Source organism: Manis pentadactyla, chromosome 8 (genome assembly GCF_030020395.1).
Source record: "Manis pentadactyla isolate mManPen7 chromosome 8, mManPen7.hap1, whole genome shotgun sequence".
Classification (NCBI taxonomy): domain Eukaryota; kingdom Metazoa; phylum Chordata; class Mammalia; order Pholidota; family Manidae; genus Manis; species Manis pentadactyla.
Genome location: NC_080026.1, coordinates 11571769 through 11597017, shown reverse-complemented (window position 1 = coordinate 11597017; position 25249 = coordinate 11571769). Strand labels below are relative to the sequence as shown.

The window sequence follows — 25249 nt, the reverse complement described above, 5'->3', positions numbered from 1 at the left end:
GCCAGACATGATTCCAGGTACTAGTAATATAGCAGTGAAAAAACAATAACAAAAAAGATAGAAATATGGATCTTATATAGTAGATATGCCCCTCACTGTGGATCTCAACAAATTAACACTAACAAATAACACAGCCTAGCCTATTAGTTTCAGTTTCTTCTATCACTAGGCAGAAGGCTGGTGGCATTTGGGAGCTGGAGTGATTCAACTGGCACCACAGGCATGTGGCTACTACCTACCATCATTCAGGGCAAGACCCTGTCTGCTAATGCTGTCGATCCTTCCTGGTTTATCCATACAGGGTTGTCCCATCAGCCACACAACTTGCTACTCCACGTATACCCATGCCAAACCCTACCTTGAGCCATAGGTTTTATACTTCTTAGTGACCCAAGTGTTTCACTGTCCACATTGTAAGGGCACACAGGCATCCCCTTTCCCCATTCAAGTTAAGTTCCTTAGTACCCGAGTGATTTTTTTCAGAAAGGCCTTTACCGTCAGTCATGTAATGGGGCCTAGAACTAGCTACACTGTGCACATGCACACACAACATACACAATAATTTAGTAGCTGCTGTTTTGGGTAATGCGCCAGATTCTCCTTCCAGCAAAGGTGTTTCCTCTTGGAGGCTGGGCAGTGTGAAGCTGTTATCCTCTCCTGATTGTCTTCATTTAGGGCACTGTAGTCCCTCAGAAATGCTTTAATTACTTTAAACCTGAAAGCAAAGGGATTTGGTTCAGCTTCTCTTCTTCTGAAAAGACCCCTTGGGTCCTACATATGTCTGAGGATGAACATGGATGCAGGAGGAAGGTGACCCCTAATTTCATTTTCCAATATCATCTCAGCTCTGTGCTTTTACTTGCTCAAATGAATTATTTTATTCTCTTCACTCAGAGGTGGGTACTTATTCAATATCCACATAATTACAAAATTTCACAATGGATCTTTCTAGAAAGTGAAGCCAACCTTATTAAGACAAACAGATCAGATCACTTCTGGGTACAGGAAATTGTCAGCAACTTTAGGAAACAAGAAAGAAAAATTAGGAAGTTATACCTTTGTGTCCCAACCAAGCACCAGGTAGTGGTGTTCTGATAAGCCCACCACTTTCTGCCCCTCAGTCCCCGAATAGCATTGATTTGTAGCATTTGCCAGTTTTCATGATTAAATACTTGCTCTCTGTTGATTTCATATTGTCAAAGCGTTCTTCACTGAACACGGAGTTAGGAGGGGATGTGTACAGCCGGCTCTGGCTGACGTGTGTACCAGCTCCATGCCGTTGCTGCCAGGTTATATATGGTCGAGTGCAAGTCACTGTTTTCACCTCAAATTCTTGTGAAAAAAATTGATAGTAAGAAACATAGTTTCTATAGGTCAGCATAATTCCAAATTTATTGCAATGAATATTTAAGGAAGTTAAAATTCCCTTTACTTTCTGATAAAAATAGGTCAAGTATGCTAATACATGTCTCTGGACCCTCTGTGTTCCTGTGATTCTCTTTATAAGCCATGCTATGTATTTTTCACTTGGCGAATCCAGTCTTTCCTAAACTCCTTTCTCCTTCTGTGAACCAATTTCTTAAATTTCCAGGCTACAACAGCGTAAAATGCCATGAAAAAGGGTTTGGATTTGTTGTCACTCATTTATTTCTTCAAGAAATACTTACTGAGCTTTTAATATGCCAGGTTCTGGGAATATAAACATAATTAGACAGACAATATTATTGCCTATAAAGCTTATCATAGATTTTATACGACTGGTTATAAATTAGTTATTTAACTGAAATTTTGAAAAGCTTTATAAGGAAATATAAGATGCTAGAAGAGTGTATACTAGTAGTTTTATATGTGATGAAATTAGACAGATTTGATAGATCTGATTACATGGTGGCGTAAGAGTTCCCAGAATCAATAGAAGGAAAAACCGACGCACGAGCACCCTGCAAGCCTTTGCATCACATTTGCTCATGTTCCGAAGAACAGTGCAAACTACTGGCCAAGCCCAGATCCAAGTGCTGGAAGAATGGATTCCACCTTTTGATGGGAGAAGCTGCTGAAATACTGTGACCATTAAAAGCAGTTTACTTCATTATTATCATTTGTAAACATCTATACAGAAATGCCAAATGTCTTTCATTTTTGCTTTTAGATGTTTTGTTTTACTCCTTCAGTTTTGCCCTTGAATTCCTCAACTTTGTTCCTTGGAAATATCCTGGGTTTTCTTCTGAAACACTCTTCAGATTTCCCAAGCAAGCTTTTTTGTCCTTCATGACCACGATTTCCAGAATAAGCCACTTTCATCAAGTGTACGTCGTCTTTCTGATTAACACAAATACACAACGAAATCTGGAAAATTTTAGTTTTACACTTTTGATCATTTCCTAACTTGTTTCTCTGAAGCAAAAGGGCAGGCTGTCAAAAAACCATGACGTAGTTAAAATGGGTTCAGGACGGTAACACCTTCTCTTTTGCGTTCATTTCAGTATCCCAGAACCTGTATTGATCTGTTTTTTTTCTCTTCCTTGTAAGGCAAAACAACAAAACATAAATGTTTTAAAATAATAATGAAATTGCAAGCTTTTGTGATTAGAAAATTCGTATCCTATCTCACCTTATATTTTCCCCTGTTCTAACACGTTCCTCACATTATCCCCCCCAAATTGCTCTTCTGTTTGGCACATGTGATCTCCTTTTCCTAGATTTCCTTACTCCTCTGCTAATCCAAAACCTACTTACTGTTTAAGACTCAGGTGAAGTCCTACCTCTCCATGAAACGTTCCCTGATTGCCCAGGTTTTCCTTGATTTTACTCCGTATGAACTCCTACATCATTTCATAGTCAGTACTACACCAGAACATTAGCCTGACTACAGGTGGGCATTGTTTATGCATTCTGTTTGCTTTCTAGTTAGTATTATTTGCTGCTGTTTCCTTTGTTGGGATTGTGTCCTAAGCAATTGGAGGGTTATCTTTCTTAAGGGCGGGGATCATATCCTATAAGCATTCCTTATTATCCCATTTCTTGCTGGTTTGAGCACCAGTATCTCTTTGAGCACTGTAAACATCCAATATCATACTGTCTTACAATCTATCAAAATTAGGAATTCTCTTTTCTTTTTTTTTAAATAAAGTACATCTTATTTCATATGTATTCATATGTACTTCATTAATTTATTCAAGAAGTGTGGAGGCTTATGTGTTGAGGATTTTCATGTTCCAAGACAAAAAATAAAACTGCCTAAATAAACTAAATACCAAGTAATTTAGTTTCTATGTTTTGCTTAGGACAGTGTTATAAACTTATAAGAAATATATACATATATATTTTTAAATATGTCACAGTATCTTCAAAGTAGTAAATTTTAGACTGCGGCTTCTGGGATGAGAAACATTAGCACTTTCAAGATTTGTATTTTATGTGTACAGTAGTCATAGTCATGTGGCTCTTTGTTTTGTAAGGAAGGCAAATACTGCCCTAGGGTCAGGTGACCGTGACCTGCGCTGGTTCGGCACTTTCTTTTTCTTTCAGCAAAACAACATGAGAAACAACAGTGCAGTCTTCTAAGAGTATCTCTTTGCTATACACACACATTTACGTAGACTCTTTTGGTCTCTTGTCTTTCTCTCTATTGCTCACCCTTGGCAGAGAATTTCTGTTGGACTTAGAGTTCTTTGATATATTGTGATAAATGATGCCCTGTTGTGTTTTCCGACTCTGTTAGAGTCTCCATGGAATTAAAGATCCCTTGCTTATTCAGCTTAATGTACTTGACCTTTCCCCATGATTGACATGTCTAAATGGCTGTAGCACTCAGTAATTATGTACCAGCTGTGTTATATTTATTTCATGGAAACAATACCCAGTTCTCTGCAATAGAAGATAGCCTGACCCCTTCTCTGCCAGTTAAATAAAGGAGAGCAGTTTAGTACTATTATTAAAGGAGTCATAGTAAGATTCCCTTCCATCCCCAAATGCACCTCTTTTCTCATTGCATTTTGTAAACATTCAGTGTCCTATGGCTACAGCCTACAGTTGTTTTGGTACTGGTACTTATACAATGAAAATATTTACAGTAATTCTGCACCTGCTCAACAGGGTAGTATCTATACAATTTAAGTGTCGAAAATCCAGAATTTGTTAACAGAATCTATTCTCAGAAAGCAGCGTTACCTTTGATGAACACTTTGGTTTTTCTAGTGGGGAAATTATATTTTCTCTCAATTGACATACAGCTAAATTCTGAATAAATTCTAGTATTCTATGCTTATCTTTAAAAATTATTTTCTTTCAGCAGTACTGTTCCATTCTCAGTATTTTGAAAATATATTCGTATCTAAATGATTCTGTATTTTTAATAATTCTTAGTTTTTTTAAACACGATATAAAGTTAATTCTTGTTGACCATTTTGATTAATTTAAGAAATGCCCATTTGAAAGGATTCCCTCTTTTAACTAAATTTTGGCCTTTACTTGTAGTCATAAAATAAAATCTGTTCCCTATATCATGTGTTAAGTAATTCAGAATAGGTTTAATAATTGTCAAGTCATTTCAGAGCAATGCCATTTATTGTTAAGCCTCTTGAATTATTTGTTTCCTTGAGTGATGTCTACCAGGACATAAAATTCAATGTTGGATAAAATATTGTAGGAAAAATGTATGGTAATATTAACTTGGAAATGTTATTTGTTCCACAGGATCTGAGGTAATTCCCTATTTCTGTAGGCTGTGGTGATACAGTTGGCAATATAGGGAGAATCAGGAAGACAATGAAATGGGGCAGAAAATTTTTATTTTGCCTTCTTATTCCTTTAAGCCAGTGAAAGTGAGCCGTATATAAGGGAAAGGGAAATGATGAATGAGGGTCTGCTGTGTAACAGGCATCATGATCACTACTTTATATCTATTATATTATCATACAGTTTTGTAGAAAATCGTATAAATCCTTTGCTAAGTTTCTAATAGCTACATTTATTTATTGTGTCCTAAAAGTAAACACGAAGTGTCTGGATCAGAGGCATAGTCTTATTATTACTTACAGCAATAACGACAGTGGTTCCCAATCCCCCCTCCCCACCAATTCTTCCCCTTTAGGGTAATACAACATGACCAGATGGTTTTACTCCCAGGAGGGGAGCCCTAAAATTATGAACCTGGGAGTTCATATAGGAATTGCTGTCCAACTGTCTTCTCCCCTCCTGAGAGAGGGAGGGAAATTTTCTCTCTCTTTTGCAAGCAAATATCAGGCATGATAAGGGGAAAGTCCCTAATTTAAACCCTTTGGAATATAAACCAGTAGCTCCAGGGCTTTATAATCTTTTGAAATGTAAGCACATAAATCTGGGTGGTAAGTGTCTACATATCTTTAAAAGTCTCTGTTCAGTCAGCCTTTAAGTTCCGAGGCCTGTCCTTCAGCCCAGATTCCAGTTTTCTTTGATTTAGAAGTCTTTAGCGATGCAGAAACACAAACATGTTTTTTTCCATAGTTTCATAACCATAAATTTGTGGCAGTTTCAGTGCTGTTGTTATGAAACCTGTGGTCATAGCTTTGTTTCCATCCTTAAGTGTCTTAATGTGTTTAGTAGCATAATGCATTGATTGTGTTTGTTCTCTATATATTTTATTTAAAACTATCATCTCTATATGCAAAAGATTTATATACTGAGTAAATATTCATTAAGCACCAAGAACTATCAAACAATGTTCTAGATACTTGGGATACATCAGTGACCAAGTCAAAAGTTCCTATTCTTAAATTTAAAAACACTGGGGAGAAACTAGAAATTAAATACTAAGCATAATAAGTAAATTACATGGTATGTAAATGCTATAGAAGAAATAAAAATAGAGAATGAGGGACATGAAGGGTCAGAGATGGTGAAGTTCCGAGGGAGGCAATAAGAACAGCAAAGAGGCCCAGGTAGCAGAATGAGGGGGAGATGACCAGGAGAGGATTTCACACAGCGCACAGGCATGGAGAGTGCACATCACACAGTCTTTCAGAGCCGTAGAGAATTGCTGGCCTTTTCTCTGAGTGAAATGGGTAACGTTAGAAGGTTTAGCTGAGATATGACATGATCTGACTTGCATTTTAAGAGAACTACACTGGCTGCTGGGTTTTGAACAAACCGTAGGAGCTGAAGGTAGACTCAAGAAGACCTGTGAGGGGTCTTTTGCACTAATCCAGGTCGGGAATGATGCGGCCCTCACGAAGTAAAATGATAAGTGGACAAATTCTGGATTTTTGAAAGTTGTCCCAGCAGATGTCTCTGTGGATTGGTTGTGGACTTAAGAGAAAGAAAAGAGTCTACAATGATGAGAAGATTTAGGGATCTGAGCACCTAGAAAAATGTTTGTAATGAACTGAAATGGACAAGATTATAGGAGAGCAGGGTATTTATTGGAAGAGTTGTGAGGGAAAGATTAGGAGTTCAGTCCTGAAAATGATGATTTTTAAGGTGGCTTTTAGACATGCAGCAGAGGTGTCAGGCAAGCAGATGGATATTCCAGTGTGGAATTTGGGGAAGAGGTTTGAGTTGGAGGTGCAAAATTGGGAGCTGCACACATATAGATAGTATTAGGGCAAATTAAGGCTTTGAGTACAGATTAGGTACAGATGAATATTTGTTTAGCGTGAGAAAAGAATCAAAATCAATACTTTTGGGAAACTGATAAATAGCGCAAAATCATAACATTTGGGTAAATTGTATGCTACTTTTAATTAACTGCTTGACATACCACTGTAATACTTTTTCTCTTAGATTTTGATCTCTAATGTCAAGAATTTTTAATATTTTTTGTTGAGAATATAGAAAATTAACTCAGTCTTTATCATGATTAAAATCTATTTTTATTAACAACAGTCTAGAAAGGTTTTTTTTGTCTTTATGACTTTACAATTCCCTGAAAATTTTCATAGTTGTCTTAAAATTTAAGAAAACCTCTATCAAGCTTCTTGCATATATGACCTGTCATATTTAAAAAATGAAGAATTTTCAAGAGACTATAATGCTGGCTCCATAAAATTGAAAGCCTTGCTTCTTCTCCACTACCCACTTACTTAGAGCACTAGGCGGATTATGACACCATTTCACCCCCAGAACCTTTGTGTCCAATGTTAGGTGAGTTTGGCATAGTGCTTTCTAGGAGTGTTACCAGAAGCTATTTGGACTCCAGGATAGCTAACAATAACTCGCTCATATGTGGAAGTGACTATAAATCAAATAAATATATTTCATTAAAGCCAACCTAATGCATCTCCAATTCTGTTTCTTCTAAGTTACCCGAGATGTGCACATTCAAGTGTCCCCCATTATGTATGTATCTTACACTCACAAATTTCCCTAAAATCTGTGACCATGAGAATAGTGTTAGTCCTTTACCCATTTACCTGCGCTCCACTTGCTGACACTACTACTCCCTTATTTGCTTTTGCTTTTGATTCCTCATAAAATAGATATCTCAATGGCTTCTCAGTACTATGAGTACTTATGAGTCTTGACTTTTTTAAAATTAAAAGACCATTTTTTGAGCAGTTTTAGATTCATAGAGAGTGCACAGGAAGTACAGATAGGGCCCATATGCTCCCTTTCCCCACTGCACAGTTTCCATCCTTTAAAAAACGTAAGGTAACATTTTTATTAGTGCAGTACATTTGTTACAATTGATGAACCAATATTAATAAATTATTATTAACTAAGGACTATAGTTTACATTAGGATCCACTCTTTGTTTTATATATTTCTATGGGTTTTGACAAATGTATAATATTACATATCCACTACTATGGTATCAGACAGGACAGTGTCACTTCTCTAAAAATGCCCTGTGCTCCTCCTATTCATCTCTCTCCCTCCTCATGAGCCCCTGGCAACCTTTGATATTTTTACTATCTATATAGTTTTACCTTTTTCAGAATGTCATATAGTTGGAATCCTAAATTGTAAAGCTCTTTCACTGGCTTCTTTCACTTAGCCACATGCATATAAGCTGCCTCCATGTTTGTTAGTGGTTGATGGCACATTTATTTTTATTTTTGAATAATATTCCATTGTATGGATGTATCACAGTTTGTTTATTCATTCACCTATTAAATAAAAGGACATCTTGTTTTCCATTTTTGATAATTATGAATAAAGTTGCAATAAACATTTGTGTGTAGGCTTTTGTGTGGATATTGGATTTCAACTCGTTGGGACAAATTCCTGATGAGTGAATTAGGAATTAGATTATAATCTGGATAAAGACCTTATTTATTTCACAAAAATTAACTCAAAATAGATCATAGACCTAAATATAACATGAAATTGTATGATTTCTGGAAGGTAACATGAGAGAGAATTTAGGTGACCTTGAATTTGGCAATGACTTTTTAGATACAACACCAAAAAACACATTCAATAAAAGAAAAAATGATAAAGTGGACTTCTTTAAATTAAAACATCTGCTCTCTGAAAGACACTTTCAAGACTGAAAAGACAAGCTACAGAGTGGGAGAAAATTCTTGCCAAACAGAACTGATAAAGGAATACATCCAAAATATAAAAAGAACTCTTAAATTTAAGTAATAAAACAATCCAATTACAAAATAGGAAAAAATCTGAACAGACACCTCACCAAAGAAAAAATAAGCATATGAAAAGATGCAACATCATATGTTATTAAGAAATTGCAAATTAAAATAGAGATACCACTACATACCAATAGGATGACTAAAATCTAAAACATTGACATCACCAAATGTTGACAAAGATGTGGAGCAACAGGGCCTCCCATTTATTGCTGGTTAGAATGCAAAAAGATGCTATCACTTTGAAAGACAATCTTTTTAAGAACATAAGCTTACCATATAATCCCACCATTACACTCATAGTTATTTACTCAAATGAATCTTGACTTTTTAACCAACTGTGCAAGATTCTGCCTCAGGAATTTTCTTCATCTTGGTCTTCCTTGAATTTAATATCCTCAAGACAGCAATTAAGTTTTGTGTCTTGGCATCTTCTTCTTATCTCATTATGTTTGGATAAGGTTTCAGATTATTTATTGTAGCCTTGACTTGACAACTTCTTAGGATGTTACTTCTAGCAATTACTCTCAGATCTACATTCCACAAACAAAGGAAATATTCACTCTACCCAGCCAGGCCCTTTGCACTTGCCAGCCAGGTCCATAGTGCCTCTTACCTTTCTCCACCTGGGAATAGTTTTCTTAATCTGTAATGGTTAGACACCTTTGCAAATTTTAAGGTTTAGTTCAAGTACCACTTCTCTGTAAAGCCTTTATTTGCAACTCTAGGAAATATTCACTGTTTAAACTTCCTTAATTTTTATTCATTCCCCCACTCACTGAAAGTGCTCTCAAGAAGATCACAGATAAACATTAATTTCTTGTAGTGGCTAATTTTTAGTCTTTTAATATTGTTTGACTCCTTTACACCATATATACTGCTCCCCCTACTTGGAATTGTTTTCCTTTGGTTTCTTTTTTAAGTTTTTAACTTGTGAAATGAAACATTCATACAGAAAAGTGAAGAAAGCTTAAATATAATGTATAATAAGTATTTTTAAAGCAAAAAACGTATCAAGAAACAATATTTATTGCACCTCGAAAGCTCCTCACATGCCTCTCCCCAATCACAATGCCTACTCTTCTTTATGCCAGAGGCAACCACTATTCTGACTTTTATGTCATCCTTTTTCTGTGTATATGTCCTGGACAATATATTCTAGTTTTTCTCTTTTTAAGGTTATATTGTGTGTATGTGTATTTTTTAAAAGTTATTGCTGGATATATCCCATTATGTGAATATACCCTACTTCATACATTATGTTAGTGGATTTTGTGGTTATTTCTAGTGTTTTGTCTTTATAAGCAGTGCTGGTGTAGTCATTCTTACATATATCTCTTACACATATATACATAAGCATATATTTCTCTAAGGTCCAAGGAAATTGCTGGGTCATAATATTTTCAATTTCAGTAGGAAATGCCATAGTTTCAAAGTAGTTCTGTCAGTAGCATACTAAGACTAGTACTATATGAAAAACTGGTCTGCGTCACACCAAGACAGCACTGTCAACCACTTTGATTTTTGCCAAGGTGGTGTAAGTGTAAAGATACCTCATTATGGTTTGTATTTTCATTTCCTTGAGAACTAATGGAGTTGAGCACCTTTTCCTACATTTATTAGCCATTTGGGTTTTCTCTTAAGTGCTTATTTAAGTTCTTTGTCCATTTTCTCATTGGGCTTTCATCTTTTTCTTAGGATTTATAGGATTTCTTGTTTATTGGTCCTTTGTCAGTTATATTTGTTGCCAATATACTTCCATGCTTTCTGGCTTTTTTTCTCCACTCTCTGGTAGTGAAGAGAAGTTGCTGATTTTAACATAATAAACGTTATTAATCATTTCTTTTATCGTCAGTGCTGTTTAAGCAATTGTTTCCTAACTTGGCATTAAGAATACAGTTTCCAGATAGAATAGTGATAAAAGTAAATATTTAATCTTCCAGTTTAATTGGAACTCCATGCTTTCATTTTTTAAAATTGTTTTTAAGTCTTTGGTTGCTGTTTTCCAGACTCTTAAATACTAGTTTTATGCAAGACTACATCTGAATTCTCTTTCTTGCTTTACACATTCTCCCTGCTTGATAGCCTTCAACATATTAGAGGACTACATTGTTGGGATGGTCAAAGTAACTTGAAATTACTAATGTTTAAGATTCCAAAGTTTGTGAATTGTTTTAAGTATTCAGCTTTATGGTATGTCTTACTACCTGATAAGGTAAATTCTCCCTCTTTGAGCTTGTTCAAAATATTGGTTATTTTTCTTTCAAGTTTTTTCTTATACATGTTAGATTGTTCAAGTTCTGGTAAAATAATGATGTTTGAAATTTGTGATTGTGGTGAATGCATAAGTTAATGCATCTTTGTTTTTGAAAAGGGGTTCCTACATCTCCTCATTGATTCTGATACATTCATGCAGAGGAGGCCCAGGGCAATATATCACAGTTGGGAATGGCTCTTTCTATATAAGTTGGGGAGAACTGAAACCTGCTGATTTATAAGAATAAAATAATGTCTTATTTATATTTGTATCCCTGATACCTAGCACAATGCCACCTGATACAAGATTAATCATTTTAGTAAATAGTTGTTAGGCATCTATTGTATACCAGGCACTGTCTCAGGGGCCAAAGATACAAAATGACTAACAAATGGGATTTCTCTAGAGAAGATTCATAAGAGGAAAACTATATATAAGTAACTAATTACCATCAAGAGTTTGTATGTTTTGATATATATGCTTAAGTACTATAGTATCCTAGTGGGAAAGTGGCCAACTATATTTAAGGTTAGGGGATATGGAAAAATGTTATAGATGGCAAAATCCTTGAAATGAGACTTGGGAGATGAGTATAGGTAGTCATCAGATAGAAGGGACAAAGATATTTAATATGTCTGGAAGAATAAGAATAGCATTAATTAAAGAGAAACCTGAGAACATCTGGCTATTCAGGGATGAAGGGGCATGCACTGGCATGTGTGTGGGGCAGAGCGTATTTAGAGGCCTGGCTGGAGAATAGGCAGGGTCCAGATATGGTTTGGCTTTATAGAGTACTAAAAGCTTTATCATATAGGCAACAGAGAGCAGTCAATAAATTTAAAGCAGGGGAGTAATTTCAGAATTGCATTTTTGACGAAAAGAGCCATCAGCATTCAGGATGCATAAGAGGTCAGACAAGATCGGAGTTAGGAAAAAAAATGGTAAGGAGAATGTTCCAGAAGTCCTGGTAAGAGATGGTGAGGGCTCAACTAAGACACTAGCAATAGGGATGTTAAAGAGTGGATAGACTCAGGAGATATAAATGAGGACTTGGTGATAAATTGGATGGGCTTTGAGGTGACTGAATAGGTGGTGTGCTTAGATGATAGTTGATACTTGGTGGGCAAAGAAAAGGATGAGTTCCTGGACACGTTGAGTTTGGCATGTCTGTGGGAAGAATGTACAAGTCATATGTCCAGTAGGTGGGTGGATACATAGGTCTGCAGTTCAAGAAACAGATCTGGCATCAAGATACAGGTTTCAGAACTGCAATGTATATGTATTACTTGAAATCATGAGGTCAAATGAAAACCCTGGGGAATCTCCAACCCTGAATGGGTAAATAGAAGAACCAGCAAAGGAAACCGATACGAACAAAACAGAGGAGGAGGAGAAGGAGGAAGACCAAGAGAAAGCAGTCGTAAGAAGAGAGTGGCCGACCGTGTCAAGTGACACAGAGCAGCAAGGCAGAACTGAAAACACTGCATGGGATTTGGCATTTCCAGGGAACTTGGTGAAGCCTGTATCATTAGGGGTAGTGATTGTTCCACACACTTAACTGTGAAAGGAAGGGAATCGGTGAGATAACACGGTTAGTTGAGGGTGGGGAGAAAGTAGAACAATATTTTTAAAATGAGAAGTGTATGCTTATAACTATGGGTAATAGATACAGAGAGATTCTTAAGACAATTAATAAATTAATGGCAATTTTTAAATATATAACCAAATAATCAGTATTATACATGTCTGTGATGGGCTTGTGGTATACAAAAATAGGTATGATGTCAAAATGTAGTGTCAGTCTCCAAGCTTTACATAAACACTCAAAAGCTGTTTGCTGGATTGAATTGAATTAAGTTTCTGTTAATATGAAAATAATTATCTTCTGAGCTCTTGAATAATTTGGAGTTTAATTTTTGCGTTTTCTTCTGATGAAGGTCATCGGACACTATTTATTGGGGTTCATGTGCCCCTGGGAGGAAGAAAAAGCCATCGACGGCACAGGCATCGTGGTCATAAGCACCGAAAGAGAGACAGGGAGAGAGATTCGGGATTAGAGGATGGAAGGGAGTCACCTTCCTTTGGTAAGAATCTTTCTCCTTGTTTTTATTACATTTATGATTGTAATAATATCATGATTGCTGGTATAACCTGTAATTAGCAGTAATACTTCATACTCATAAATTATTTATACTTTTATGAGAGATGTCAGGCTGGACATATTAGGGAGAAGTGGGAGAGAGAAACCTTGATCTTTTCTTTTGTGTGGTGCCTTGTGAGGATGAGAAGTGACTTAGATTTGTGATTGAGAAAAATACACTTCGCTAGTAAAATTTAGTTGTATAAACCTTTATAATTTGTTCAGATAAAAATCATTGCTCTAAGTAGTTTAAAAATCCAGAGAGAAATGCCTGGATTAGGTTGCCTCTTACACTATTGCTGATGCTGCCCAAGTTTCACTCTTAAGTCATGAATGTTCTACCATTTTGAATGTTCGTCTTTTGAAAGTATATGCGGAATATCAAAATACAATGATATGGCAGTTGTCAACATTTCCTGAGTGCCGTGAGAGCCTGTGCACATGACAACCAAGAGGCTGGCTTTCAGTTCTTCGGCCCCCCCTTCTCCCGTGATCCTGTCCTCCACTGCGCCCTGGCTCACCTACTCATCCATAATCACTCCGCCCCTGGAGTCAGGAAGGCATTCACCCTGCTCTCTGATCACAGCTGCTTTCCTTCCTTCTTGTGCAGCTACTTGGCCTCTCTACTTTTTTTCTATCCATATCGTCATCTTTCTTTCTTTCTTTCCTTTTCCTACTCTGATTTCATAGCCTAGAATTTCAGCAATACTTTTGCTGACATTCTAAATACCTGAGGTGCCCTGTTTTATTTTATTCAAACCTTCACCCCCACTTTAAAAACCATACTTACATTGGGGTTCCTCCATGTCTCTGCTCTCTCCCCGCCTCTCCAGTGAGCAAGCTCTGCTGGACATAGTCGTTCAACAGGGCAGATTGTAATTATTTACATGTATGACTCAAATGGACCTTCAACACCTCTTCTCAGTTCAATTACATTCTTTGATTTTTGAAGTAATTATTTTTCAACATTCTTTGTCTTTCTCCAACATTCTCCTTTTCACCATCTCTTAGCAGATGCTTTCTATTTCAGAGGGAAAAAAATATAGTTAGAAAGAACTCATTCTATTTCTCTTCTATGAAACATGCAGACCTGTATGTCTCCATCTGCAACTACTTTTCTCTTGTTTCAGTAAGGAAGTTTTCTTTTCAATTGCGTTTATTTCCTATTCCCTACCACATGGAAATTTACATAATTTAAAGTCTAGCTGACCTCTTCCTCTCAAATGGATTATTCTCATTTGTTAAATGTGATGGAGCCTCTCCCATTTAAACAGTTCCCCAGTATCCCTCAAACCCACATCCCCCCTCTAGTCATTACATTGTGTTGAGATATGAAGTAAGTTAGTGGCATATAAAGTTTGGGGTGTAGGGAAATGGAAGTTCCTATGGCCAGGATCCTCACCTGATCCTAAACTACTTGATGATGTAATGGGCCTACTGCTGGCTAATGCTTCCACATCCACTGGCAATGAGCTTTTATTGACTGAGTCACTATAAAAAGAACTCCACCCACTGCTCTGGGCAGAGGCAGACACGAGGAGGAGTACAGACCTGCAGACTGTTGGATGCAGACGTGATTCTAGTGCTTGACCTATTGCCCTGAGAATAATGCCAGGTATAAACCCTTTTCACCCCAAGAATGTTCCATTGTCATTTCTCAGTCTCAAAAAACCAAGAGTGAACATGCCCAGGGCTGAAACCCTCATGCAAGATGGGTAACAATTTTGCTGTTAATACTCTGTAGATATTGCTATTTTCAGTATGTTTTTGGTAAGTGTTTCAGAGAAGACTATAGTCCCCATATTTTTTTCATTTTTCTTAAGGTTACTTCTTTTAAGACTGAAAGCTTCCAGATATTTTTGTCTCTTTAATTAAGACAACTTGCCAAGATAGGCCTAATGGACGTATTAAAAACCTTTCCAATGTATATATGCTGATACTTTTCCACTTACAGAACATCTTCCTATTTTATCTGATTCTCTCCCATTTACTTCGCTTCCTTCTTTGTGGATATTAATTATCTGCATGTTGGACTTACGACACCTGCTATTTGTCCTTTCTTTTGTAGTTTAAAATTAGTCTCTCATCTTATTCATTTGATTATCTGTAGTATCTTTTCTTCATTTTATTACTTTTGTTATGGGGTTTGATTTTGCAGTTGCATGTTTAGTATCCTTGAAGTTCTTTCTTATATTATCCCATTTTATTTTCATTTCCTCCTTTCCTTTCCTAATTTTTTTTTTTGTGTGTGTGCTTGATAGAGTCTGTGTTTTTTAGTCTATTGCTGATCCTCAGATATTTCTGGACATGTTCTTTTCATCCTGAAGTAGATAATTTGCCGAGTTATGACCTTCCTTTGGGCCACTGAGATTACTTTGGCTCTCCATTGATTTGCAGTATTTTTATAGACTCCCTTCATTTTTTCTTACAGAGGCACTGCCAACATTGTGCTCCTTATCTCCGTAACTGTGTATAGTTACGGCATTAAACTTCCCCAAATACCGTGTCCTTATGCCGGAGGTACAATGATTGTTGGTGGTGAATGTGTAAAGAAAAGTGCCCTGGGCATCCTTTTGCACTGGCATAGAAGGATGGTTGTAACTGAGTCAGCGAGCAGAGAGTAGAGGTAGAAACAAGTGTCTCACATTTTCAGGTGCTTTTGGTTCATGACATGGAACCAGGAGTGTCACAAAGAGACAGTTGGTTAGATTTTTCTCATTCAAGCTCCATCTGCTTGTGGTTAGCACTCCCTTTAAGACCCTGGGAATGGCTTATGTTGACTAAACTTTAATGGTTACTTTGACTTTTCATCTTCTAATATTTCGGAAAATATATTCACATCATCTTAGACATGTTTAGTTAACAAACAAAAACAGCTTCTTCCCTCTGCCTCTGTCACCATTTCTTTTTCTTTTTTCCCATAGCTGGATGAATTAAGTCAGTTCTTCTAGAACAGTGGTTCTCAACATCGACTACATCTGGGAGTTTTAAGAACATATTGATGGCCAAATCCCGTACCAATCAGAATATCTTGGATGTGGCCCAAGCATAGGTATTTTTAAAAGTGCCCCAGTGATTCTAACTCGCAGCTAAGGTTGAGATCTACTCTTCCAGAAACTTTGTCATGCAAAGTATGGTCCATGAGCCAGTGATGTTAGCATCACATTTGAACCTGTTAGAAATACAGAATCTCAGGCCCCACCCCAGACCTCTTGAATCAGAATTTGTGCATTAGTAATATCCTTAGGCGACTTTATATGCACGTTAAAATTTGACAAGCAGTGCTCTAGAACATTGCTTGTCAAATCTTGTTACTTGTTAGAATCATCTGAGGAACTTAAAAAAAATTGATACTGGGCCCCACCCAACAAGAATGTAATTAACATTAGATGTTTCCTTAGGCACTAGTATTTTTAAAAAGTGTATCAGGTGATTTAACATCCAACTAAGATCAAGAACCTTTGATCCTCCTCTTTATTTGGTGAAACTTGGAAATAAATCAGGTGCCCCAGATTCTCCTTCCTCTGATGTCAGTGACTATTTTTGGGTACCACCTACCTCCTTCCTCCCCCAACCGTCTAAGTATCTTTATTTTCATTTAGACATAAGATCTGTTTTATCAGGGACAAATGTGTGGGCACCTTGGTGGTCTCTAAGCAGTAGAACTTTCTAGATTTCACTTTTTTCAGTGTTATCAGAACTAATCATTTGCCTTTATTCCTATTCTACAGTCAGTTCAGGTGCCCTGATAATCAAGTACCCTGTCACATGCTGAGACTGAAACCATGTTATAAAACACTGGCCCACCTGATCTGGGCTTAATACTCTGCATAGTGAGGATATATGAGGTTACCTTGCTAAAGTCTTCAAAGAAAATTTATGACCACTTAAATATTTATTTTACTTGAAAAGATTTCAAAGACAATCTTTTGAAGACATTTCTGCACGTGCCTTAAAATTCTTAAGAATTCACCTTCCAAAGAAGTATAGGATAGAGGACAATGTGAGGAAATAGCAGGTCTCTCTTTGAGGATCCTGGAGGTATTATATTATAAACTGGAGGATGGGTCGATGAAGACATGGAATAATTCGACTTCATATTTCTGGAGTAAGCATCAATTTTAATTAACAAAAGGATGTTTGTAGAAGTGCTTGAATTGTGACAATCTTAAAAAGTTTTAGAATCCAAAATGCCTATCAACATAGAAGAAGAATTTATCCTTAAATTCTTTCTAGTTTTGATAGAACTATAATTTCCATGATGCCTGTCATGGAATTTTAAGATGTATAGACATGAAAAACAATAGTCACTGAATAACACATTTTGAGCATTTGTTGTATCAAAACATAATCTGTGTGTCTCTTTAAGATGTTCAAAGTATTGGTAGGATGATCATGAAAACTTTCTTTAAGCATAATCTGATGCCTATAAAATCATCTCTAAAGAAGGAAAAGCCAGATACAGGGACCCATATGTTCTTTTAAACCCAAGTGAAATGTTTCCTTGAATGTTTTCCTCTTGTTTCGTTGAATAGCTTATCCAAATTTAATAAATCATTATTTCTCATATTATTGCTGTTATCGTTGTGTCTTAAAGAAGTCTTTTAAATACCTGGTACCCTACTCAGACCTTCAAATTCTCTTTATTCACAATGTTGGTCTTATTTCCTTATGTTTATTGTATCACTAGTATTTCAAAGGTGTGTGGTGAGTGACCCTCATACTTTATGAGGGGAACACTAACAAATCTTAAATGTAAAGTTCATGCAAATAGCAATTGAACTTGGGGGTCTGGATTCATAAATATTATAGATACCTAGATTACTGATGCTAAGTAAACTGAAATAAGCCTTTGAAAACAATGATGAGAGAAAAATGTTAAAAAAGTATGAGGAATTTATTACCAAGGTTGAGGCATGGCTGCTCTTGGGACGTGGTTGCCGACAGGTGAGCAAATAGAATAGGCAGTCATGCAACACAGCACAGCTATGTTTGCTCCTGCTGGGTAGGTCTCAACAAAACATTTAATTGATTTCTTAGTGTAAGTCTAAAACTGCAATTTATGGCTGTCCAAAGAACAGTTTTCTTTTTTTGGTAACAGGCCGATTAGAAGTATTTCATTTGACTCTGATGAGAGTGGGTTTAGTAGTTACTAGATAACTATCACCCAAATAGGATACTTACAGGAAAAAGATAGTGCCAGCTTCTGATCGCAGATAAACTGGATCAGAAATGTATATGCTGCACTATGGATTTCCTGAAGGATATCTGCTATTTATAGGAATTCATCAGTCTCATTTCAAAATCAACATTCATGTTACAGCTGGGAAATTGGCATCTTCCTTTAAAGAAGTGGTAAAGTAGGAGACTTGGCTATTGATTCAATTCTTGTTTATTTTGCTATAAAATTTAGAAATTAGAAAAACTCCTTAAAATATTGGGTAATAAAACCAAATCTCATATTATTAACATTCTAAAAGAGAAATGGCTTACTAATGCCCAAAGCAAATGTGCTATATAAATGTAGTTTCTTTTTCTTCTGTATTATAATTTCTTGAACATCTATAATCATGTGTAAGATATACTGCTATGTATTGGAAGGAACAATTAACATTTAAAAACGGAGATCCCCTATTTTTAAAGACTATTTTTTAGAGTAGTTTTAAGTTTACAGCACAATTGAGAAGCAGGTACAGACATTTCCCATACACCCCCTGCCCCACACATATACAGCCTCCCCCATTGTCAACATCACTCATCAGAATGGTACATTTTTTTTTTACCAAAGATGAACCTACATGGACACATCAGTCATCTAAAGCCCATAGCTTACCTTAGGGCTCACTCTTGTGTGTTGTATGTTCTATGGGGTTGGACAAACATATAATATATATCCATTATTATATCATATGGAGTATTTTTAATACCTTAAAAATTCTCAGCCTATTTATCTTCCCCTACCTGGGTCCTTTTTATTCTCTCCCTAGTTTTGCCTTTTCTAAAACATCATATATTTGGAATCATATACTATGTAGCCTTTTCAGATTGGCTTCTTTTACTTATTAATATGCATTTAAGATTCCTCCACATCTTTTCATGGCTTGGTATCTCATTTTTTCTTAGTGATGAGTAATATTTTATTGTCTGGATGTACTACAGTTTATTTTTCCACTCACCTACTGAAGGACATCTTGGTTTCTTCCAAGTTTTGGAAATTATGAATAAATCTGCTCTAAACATGTGTGCAGGTTTTTGTGTGGACATAAATTTCAGCTCCTTTAGATAAATGCTGAGGACAGCAGTTGCTGGGTTGTATATTAAAAGTATATTTAGTTTTGTAAGAAACTGCTAAATTGTCTTCCAACGTGGCTGCACCATTTTGCATTCCCAGTAGCAGTGAATGAGAGTTCCTGTTGCTCCACATTCTTGCCAGCATCTCGTGTTGTCAATGGTTTGGATTTTGGCTATATTAATAGGTGTATAATGGTATCTCATTGTTTTACTTTGCATTTCCCTGATGACTTATGATGTGGAGCATCTTTTCATATGTTATTTTCCATTTGCATAACTTCTGCGGTGAGCTGTGTATTAAGAACTCCAGCCCATTTTTTAATCAGGCTGTTGGTTTGATTAATGTTGAGTTTTAGGAGATTTTTGTGTGTTTTGTACAACATTCCTTTATCAGATGTGTCTTTTCTAAGTATTCTTCCCAATCCGTGGCTTCTCTTCTAATTTTCTTGACATTGCTTTTCATAGAGCAGAAGTTTCACATATTAATGAAGTCCACCTTATCAATTATTTCTTTCATGGATAGTGTTTCTGGTATTGTATCTAAAAAGGCACCAGTACATCCTAGGTCTTGTCCTATGTCATCTTCTAGGAGTTTTTGCATTTTACATTTAGGAGTATGATTTATTTTGAGTTCATTTTGCGGAAGAGTGTAAGGTCTATGTCTACAATCTTGTTTTTGCATGTGGATGTCTAGTTGCTCCATCACCATTTGTTGAAAGGACTATATTTGCTCTATTGTATTGCCTTTGCTCCTTTATCAAGTTCAATTGACTATATTTATGGGGGTCTACTGTTTCATTGATCGTTTGTCTATTCTTTCATCAATATCATACTGTTTAGGTTACTGTAGCTTTATAGTAAGTCTTGAAGTTGGGTGGCCAGTTCACTAACTGATCTTTGTCAGTATGTACTGACTATTCTAGGTGTTTTGCTTCTCCATATAAACTTTAGAATCAGTTTGTTGATATCCATAAAATAACCTTGTGGGATTTTGATCGGAAATGCATTGAATCTGTAGATCAAGTTGGGAAGAACTGACATCTTGATAACATTGAGTCTCTTTATCCATGAACATGGATACCTTATTTTTTAAGTTCCTTCATTATTTGGATTGGATTTTAAGACTGATTAATATCAGTGTCTTTAAGGCTAGGTTATTTTGAGACATAGTCTTCTAGTCAGTAACTAAAATGTTTAGTGTCATGTAATAGTGACTTTTAACTTGCTTTAACCATAAGTCTCTTTTCCACTTCTCTTGCCCAGGCCTTCATCAGTTGAGGAAAGAGAATGTAGTTGCCTTTTTTTCCCCCTCTCTTATCTTGAATTTCTCCTTCTAGATTCTCTATCATCTCCCTAACCTAGTTTCAAATGATTTGGAACAGAGGAAATGAAAAGAACTAAAGGGGATAGGGCAGAAAAATTCTTACTTAACTGGCAGCATTGCAAGCTGCTGTCACACTCTCTAGGCTTAGAATTGAACTTTCTCATTCTCTTCTAGAGCATCTTTTACCTGCACTGTCTTCTGCTTTATTACTTATTCTTTCTCATCTCCTAGGCATTCAGCCACAGTGATCAATTCTTTCTGCTGATGTCTTATCACTACCCCAGAGCAGCCTTTGGACAGGGTCTAAGATGACCACACATTACACATTTTCTCACTTGCATATCCTCTCTTCTCTCTCTCTCTCTCACGTGTGTGGCCTATACATGATTCACAGAAACACACATACACTCATTGCCTTGATAAATTTTAGGAGTGCATGTTATTCAGCGCAGCGATCTCAGCCATCAGCAGCTAGGTAGACTTCCTGTTTCTTAGGCAGTAATTATGCCCCAGTCCACCATATCAAGCTCTTCTGATGCCCTTGGAGCTCTACTCACTTGGCTTGAGGGAGGGGCAGACAGCTAACTACCCTCCCTTGGTATGGGAGTAAGGAAGCCTGGGGCTCACATTGCGGCTGTCTCTGAAGGAATTCTCTCCAGAATGTGTCTACTGTTTCCTGCTCATGACTTTCATAGCATTAGTGTGGGTAAGGAGCTAAGATTTAGATAGCTAGGTTTTCAGGAACATGATTTATAAATTCTGCATATAGTCTTACATCCTCTTTGGAGAGAAATACCTATTGGTTCCTGGTGCTTCAGCTGCAACATTCATTTTATCAATCTGTTGACCTATAATGAAATTAACTAATTAGCATTAATAATAATAAATGTATTATTTCAATTATATAAATGAATTAAAATATAGGATTCCAAATGAACAGATTGTATATGACATTCAAATAATATGAACAAAATTTTAAAGTTCAAATGGAGATGAAAAATATTATTGAGCTACAAGGAGACTAGAGACATGAATTTGAAACAGATTCATTAAATTTGTCATTTCATGATTTTATAAGATAGAGTATCTGAATATTGATTTATCTGAAGTATAACAAGGATAAAGAGGAAGAAAAGTGTCTGTAATTCAGAAATTACCATTGCATTAAACATTTTGTGAATTTGCTCCCTTGAGTTAATGTTATAATGCATGAGGCTTGTGGTTTTTATTACAGTAAGATCACATATGTGAAATGGAAATTTCCCAATTCACTCCTGTCATTGTCCTTGTTTTGTTGTAAGAAATGTATTTCTTGACATATTTGTTGACTAGTTTTCAGAAAGGCTCGAAAAATAGAGAACTTTTGGACAGGCCTACTCAAAGGAGAATATTTTCACTGATTATTAGGAAAAATGTATTATTGGACCCTGGTTAATTAATATGTGAGTAATTAAAGCAATATGAGTAACAAAGCTAATAATGAAAGTTTGATAAGAAACTTACTTAATTCCAATTATTCTCTTAGTGGCTTTTCTCAAGTAGTTTAACTATGTAAATTTGATTTTCTCTTTTAACCATTTATTGAAAAAAATGGTCTACATTCCAAATGGAAATAGCTAATTTGTTTATTTCTGATTGTACAAGTAATATGTGGCCCTTGGAATTCCAGTGCTATTGAACATAAGGCTAGAAAACCCTGTTGTATTATTTGTTCTCATCATTGATTCTACAGCATCTGACATTATTGACTTCAGTACTTACTGAATCTTTTTCTATCTTGTTTCCTGGTATACTGTTCTCTCCATCAGATGTAAACTCTATGAAGGTAGAGATTTTTTGTCTGTTTTTTTTTTTAATATCTGTGTAATTCACTGCTTAGAATAGTGTCTGACCAATGGAAGGTGCTCATTAAATATTTGTTTAATGTACCAGTTCTTTTATATATCCATCTATTTCTCTTCTGATGCTTTTATTATCAACTGTTCTTCCTCCTGTCTTAAACCTTATTATTCCTTGGATATTAAGTCTTCTCTCTTGGTTCTTCCACTTTTGAGTCCTCATACATGGTTCTCATGTGACTTCTCCAGTTAAACACCACCCATGTCTCTGCCTCCGAACCTGTCCTCTTTTCCAGAAACACTTCTCCAGATACCTTATGACCATCTGCATGTGTTTGTCCTATATTCACCTAAAACTCAGCATATTTAAAAGTTGTTTTTGACCTCCCAGCCTGCAGCACTGGCTCCTCATTCTGGAAATACTCTTTTCATTTCCAGTTTTATTGAGAAATGATTGATACATATCACTGTATAAGTTTAAGGGGTTCAGCATGATGATTTGATATACATATATTGTGAAATGATTACTACAATAGGTTTAGTTAACATCCATCTCATACAGACATAATAAAAAGAGAAAAAAAATTCTCCTTGTGATGAAAACTCTTAGAATCTACACTCTTAACTACTTCCCTATATTTTATACAGCAGTGTTAACCATAGTCGTAATGGTGTTCATTGCATCCCAGTACTTATTTACCTTGTAACAGGAAGTTTGTACCTTTTGACCACCCTTCTCTGATTCCCCCTCAACCCCACTCCCTGCCTCTAGTGACTACAAATATGATCTTTTTCTATAACTTTGGTGGGGATTTTTGTGTTGTTTTGTAGATTCCACATATAAGTGAGATTATACTTATTTGTCTTTCTGTCTGACTTAGTGTAATGCCTTCAAGGCCTATCCATGTGAGGACATTCTTTTAATTAATAAAAGTATTATTTTTCTCATTTTCCTTGCTTCAGATTCTAATCTCTGCATTTTGACAGGCCTTTATTATCAATATGACCATCACCTACCACTAACATCAGCATCCATCCTCATCAATAATATTTATATAATGCATTATAATTTGAAATGTATTTTTGGATGCATAATTTCCTCTTTGGGGTTTGGTCCATAATACATTAAAATTATAATTGACATAAATGTAACAAGGAGAAGTATAGAGTGCTGTGAAATAGGAGAACAGGTACGTGACTTAATATTTTTCATATGAATGTATTTACGTATGTGTTTGTGTATGCTCTGAAAGGCTGATTAGGTAGGCTTACCCAAGTACAAAGTATATTACATTGAGGCAGACGCTGGAATATATGCAATTGAGCTAAAAGAAACCATTTGTGTAATGACCCTGAAGTGGGAGAGAGTATGGTGTTTTTAAGAACCTGAAAGAAGGCTAATGTACCTGGAATGGAAGGAGTTACAAGGTAAGGCTAATGAGTAGGCAGGAGCTAGGGCCCCACACAAACACTTCTTTATACAGAAAGTATGACACTATATTTTGTATTTTTTACTTTTGATTCCTGAAATCCTCTCAATTGTGACTTAGTTATAACCTAATTTGTTCAATAATTGATTGGTTTATTTTCACAAATAAAACAATCCCTATTCACAGATGACATGACAATTTGTATAGAAAATCATTTGTAATCTATAAAAAAAGCTCTTAGAACTAATAAGTTTAGCAAAGTTGTGGGATACAAGGTCACACAAAAATCAATCACAGTTTTATAAATAAACTTTGCAAAATTGGAAAACAAAATTTTAGAAGTACAACTTGCAATAGTTCTAAAAAATTAAATATCAAGGTATAATTCTAACAAAACATGTAGAAGATCTTTTTCTGAGAACTGTAAAACCTAATGAAATAGGTTTGAAATCAATGAAAACCTAAATAAATAAAGATATATACAGTTTTCATAGATTGGAAAAATCATAATAATTAAGATATCATTCTCCCCAATATGATCTTTTGGTTAAGTGCAATTCCAATCAGACTTCCAGCAGGAATTCTGTAGATAGAAAAGACAGTGATTCTAAAATGCATATGGAAAAGCAAAAAAAAAAAAAAAAAAAAAAAAAAAGAATAGCCAGTTTTGAAAAGGAAGAACAAAGTTAGGAGACTCACCTCCTGATTTTAAGAATTACTATAAAGTAGTGTCAACAAGAGGGTCTGATATTGACAAAGGTATAGACACAGAGATGAATGGAACAGAGTAGAAAGGCTAGAAAAAAATAGTTCAAATATGGCTAGTTCAAATAGTTGATTTTATGGAAAAGTTGCAAAGGCAATTTAATAGAGAATATATGTTACCCGTGTCTTTTCAGCAAATGGTGTTGGATCACCTGGACATCCATATACCAAAATAAAGAGCCCTTGAACTAAATGGACACTGTTAATGTAAAATATGCTATAAAATTTTAGAAGAAAGCATAAGAGAAAAATCCTTTGACTTTTAGGAAAATAGTTTTTAAATTTGACACCAAAAGTATAATTCATAACAGAAAAATATGATGAATTGGAATTTGTCAATTTAAAAATTCTTCTCAGTGAAAGGCACTGTTAAAAGAATGTGAAGACAAGCTAAAAAGGGAGAAAAGAAAATGTGCAAGTCACATGTTCAACAAAGACTTATATCCTGAATATATAAGAACTCTCAAAGTTCAATGGTAAGAAACAAACAACCCAATTAAGAATAGGCAAAATATTTCAACAAACACTTCACCAAAGAAGACATATGGTTGGCAAATAAACACATGAAAAATTGTCAACAATAGCCATCAGGGAAATGTAAGTTAACACTGCAATGAGATAGCACTACATAGAATGG

The 25249-nt window shown here is 35.7% G+C and overlaps 1 protein-coding gene across 6 annotated transcripts in view; it reads left to right on the top strand.

Annotated features, from left to right (window-relative positions):
* The window catches only part of SLC4A10 (solute carrier family 4 member 10), a 268072-nt gene that overhangs the window by 114682 nt on the left and 128141 nt on the right, over nucleotides 1-25249 (top strand). For all 6 annotated transcript variants that reach the window (XM_036884247.2, XM_036884246.2, XM_036884250.2 and 3 more), the window contains exon 3: nucleotides 12762-12908. In XM_036884247.2, coding sequence (XP_036740142.1) covers nucleotides 12762-12908 — 147 coding nt within the window. The remainder of the gene's footprint in view (nucleotides 1-12761; nucleotides 12909-25249) is intronic.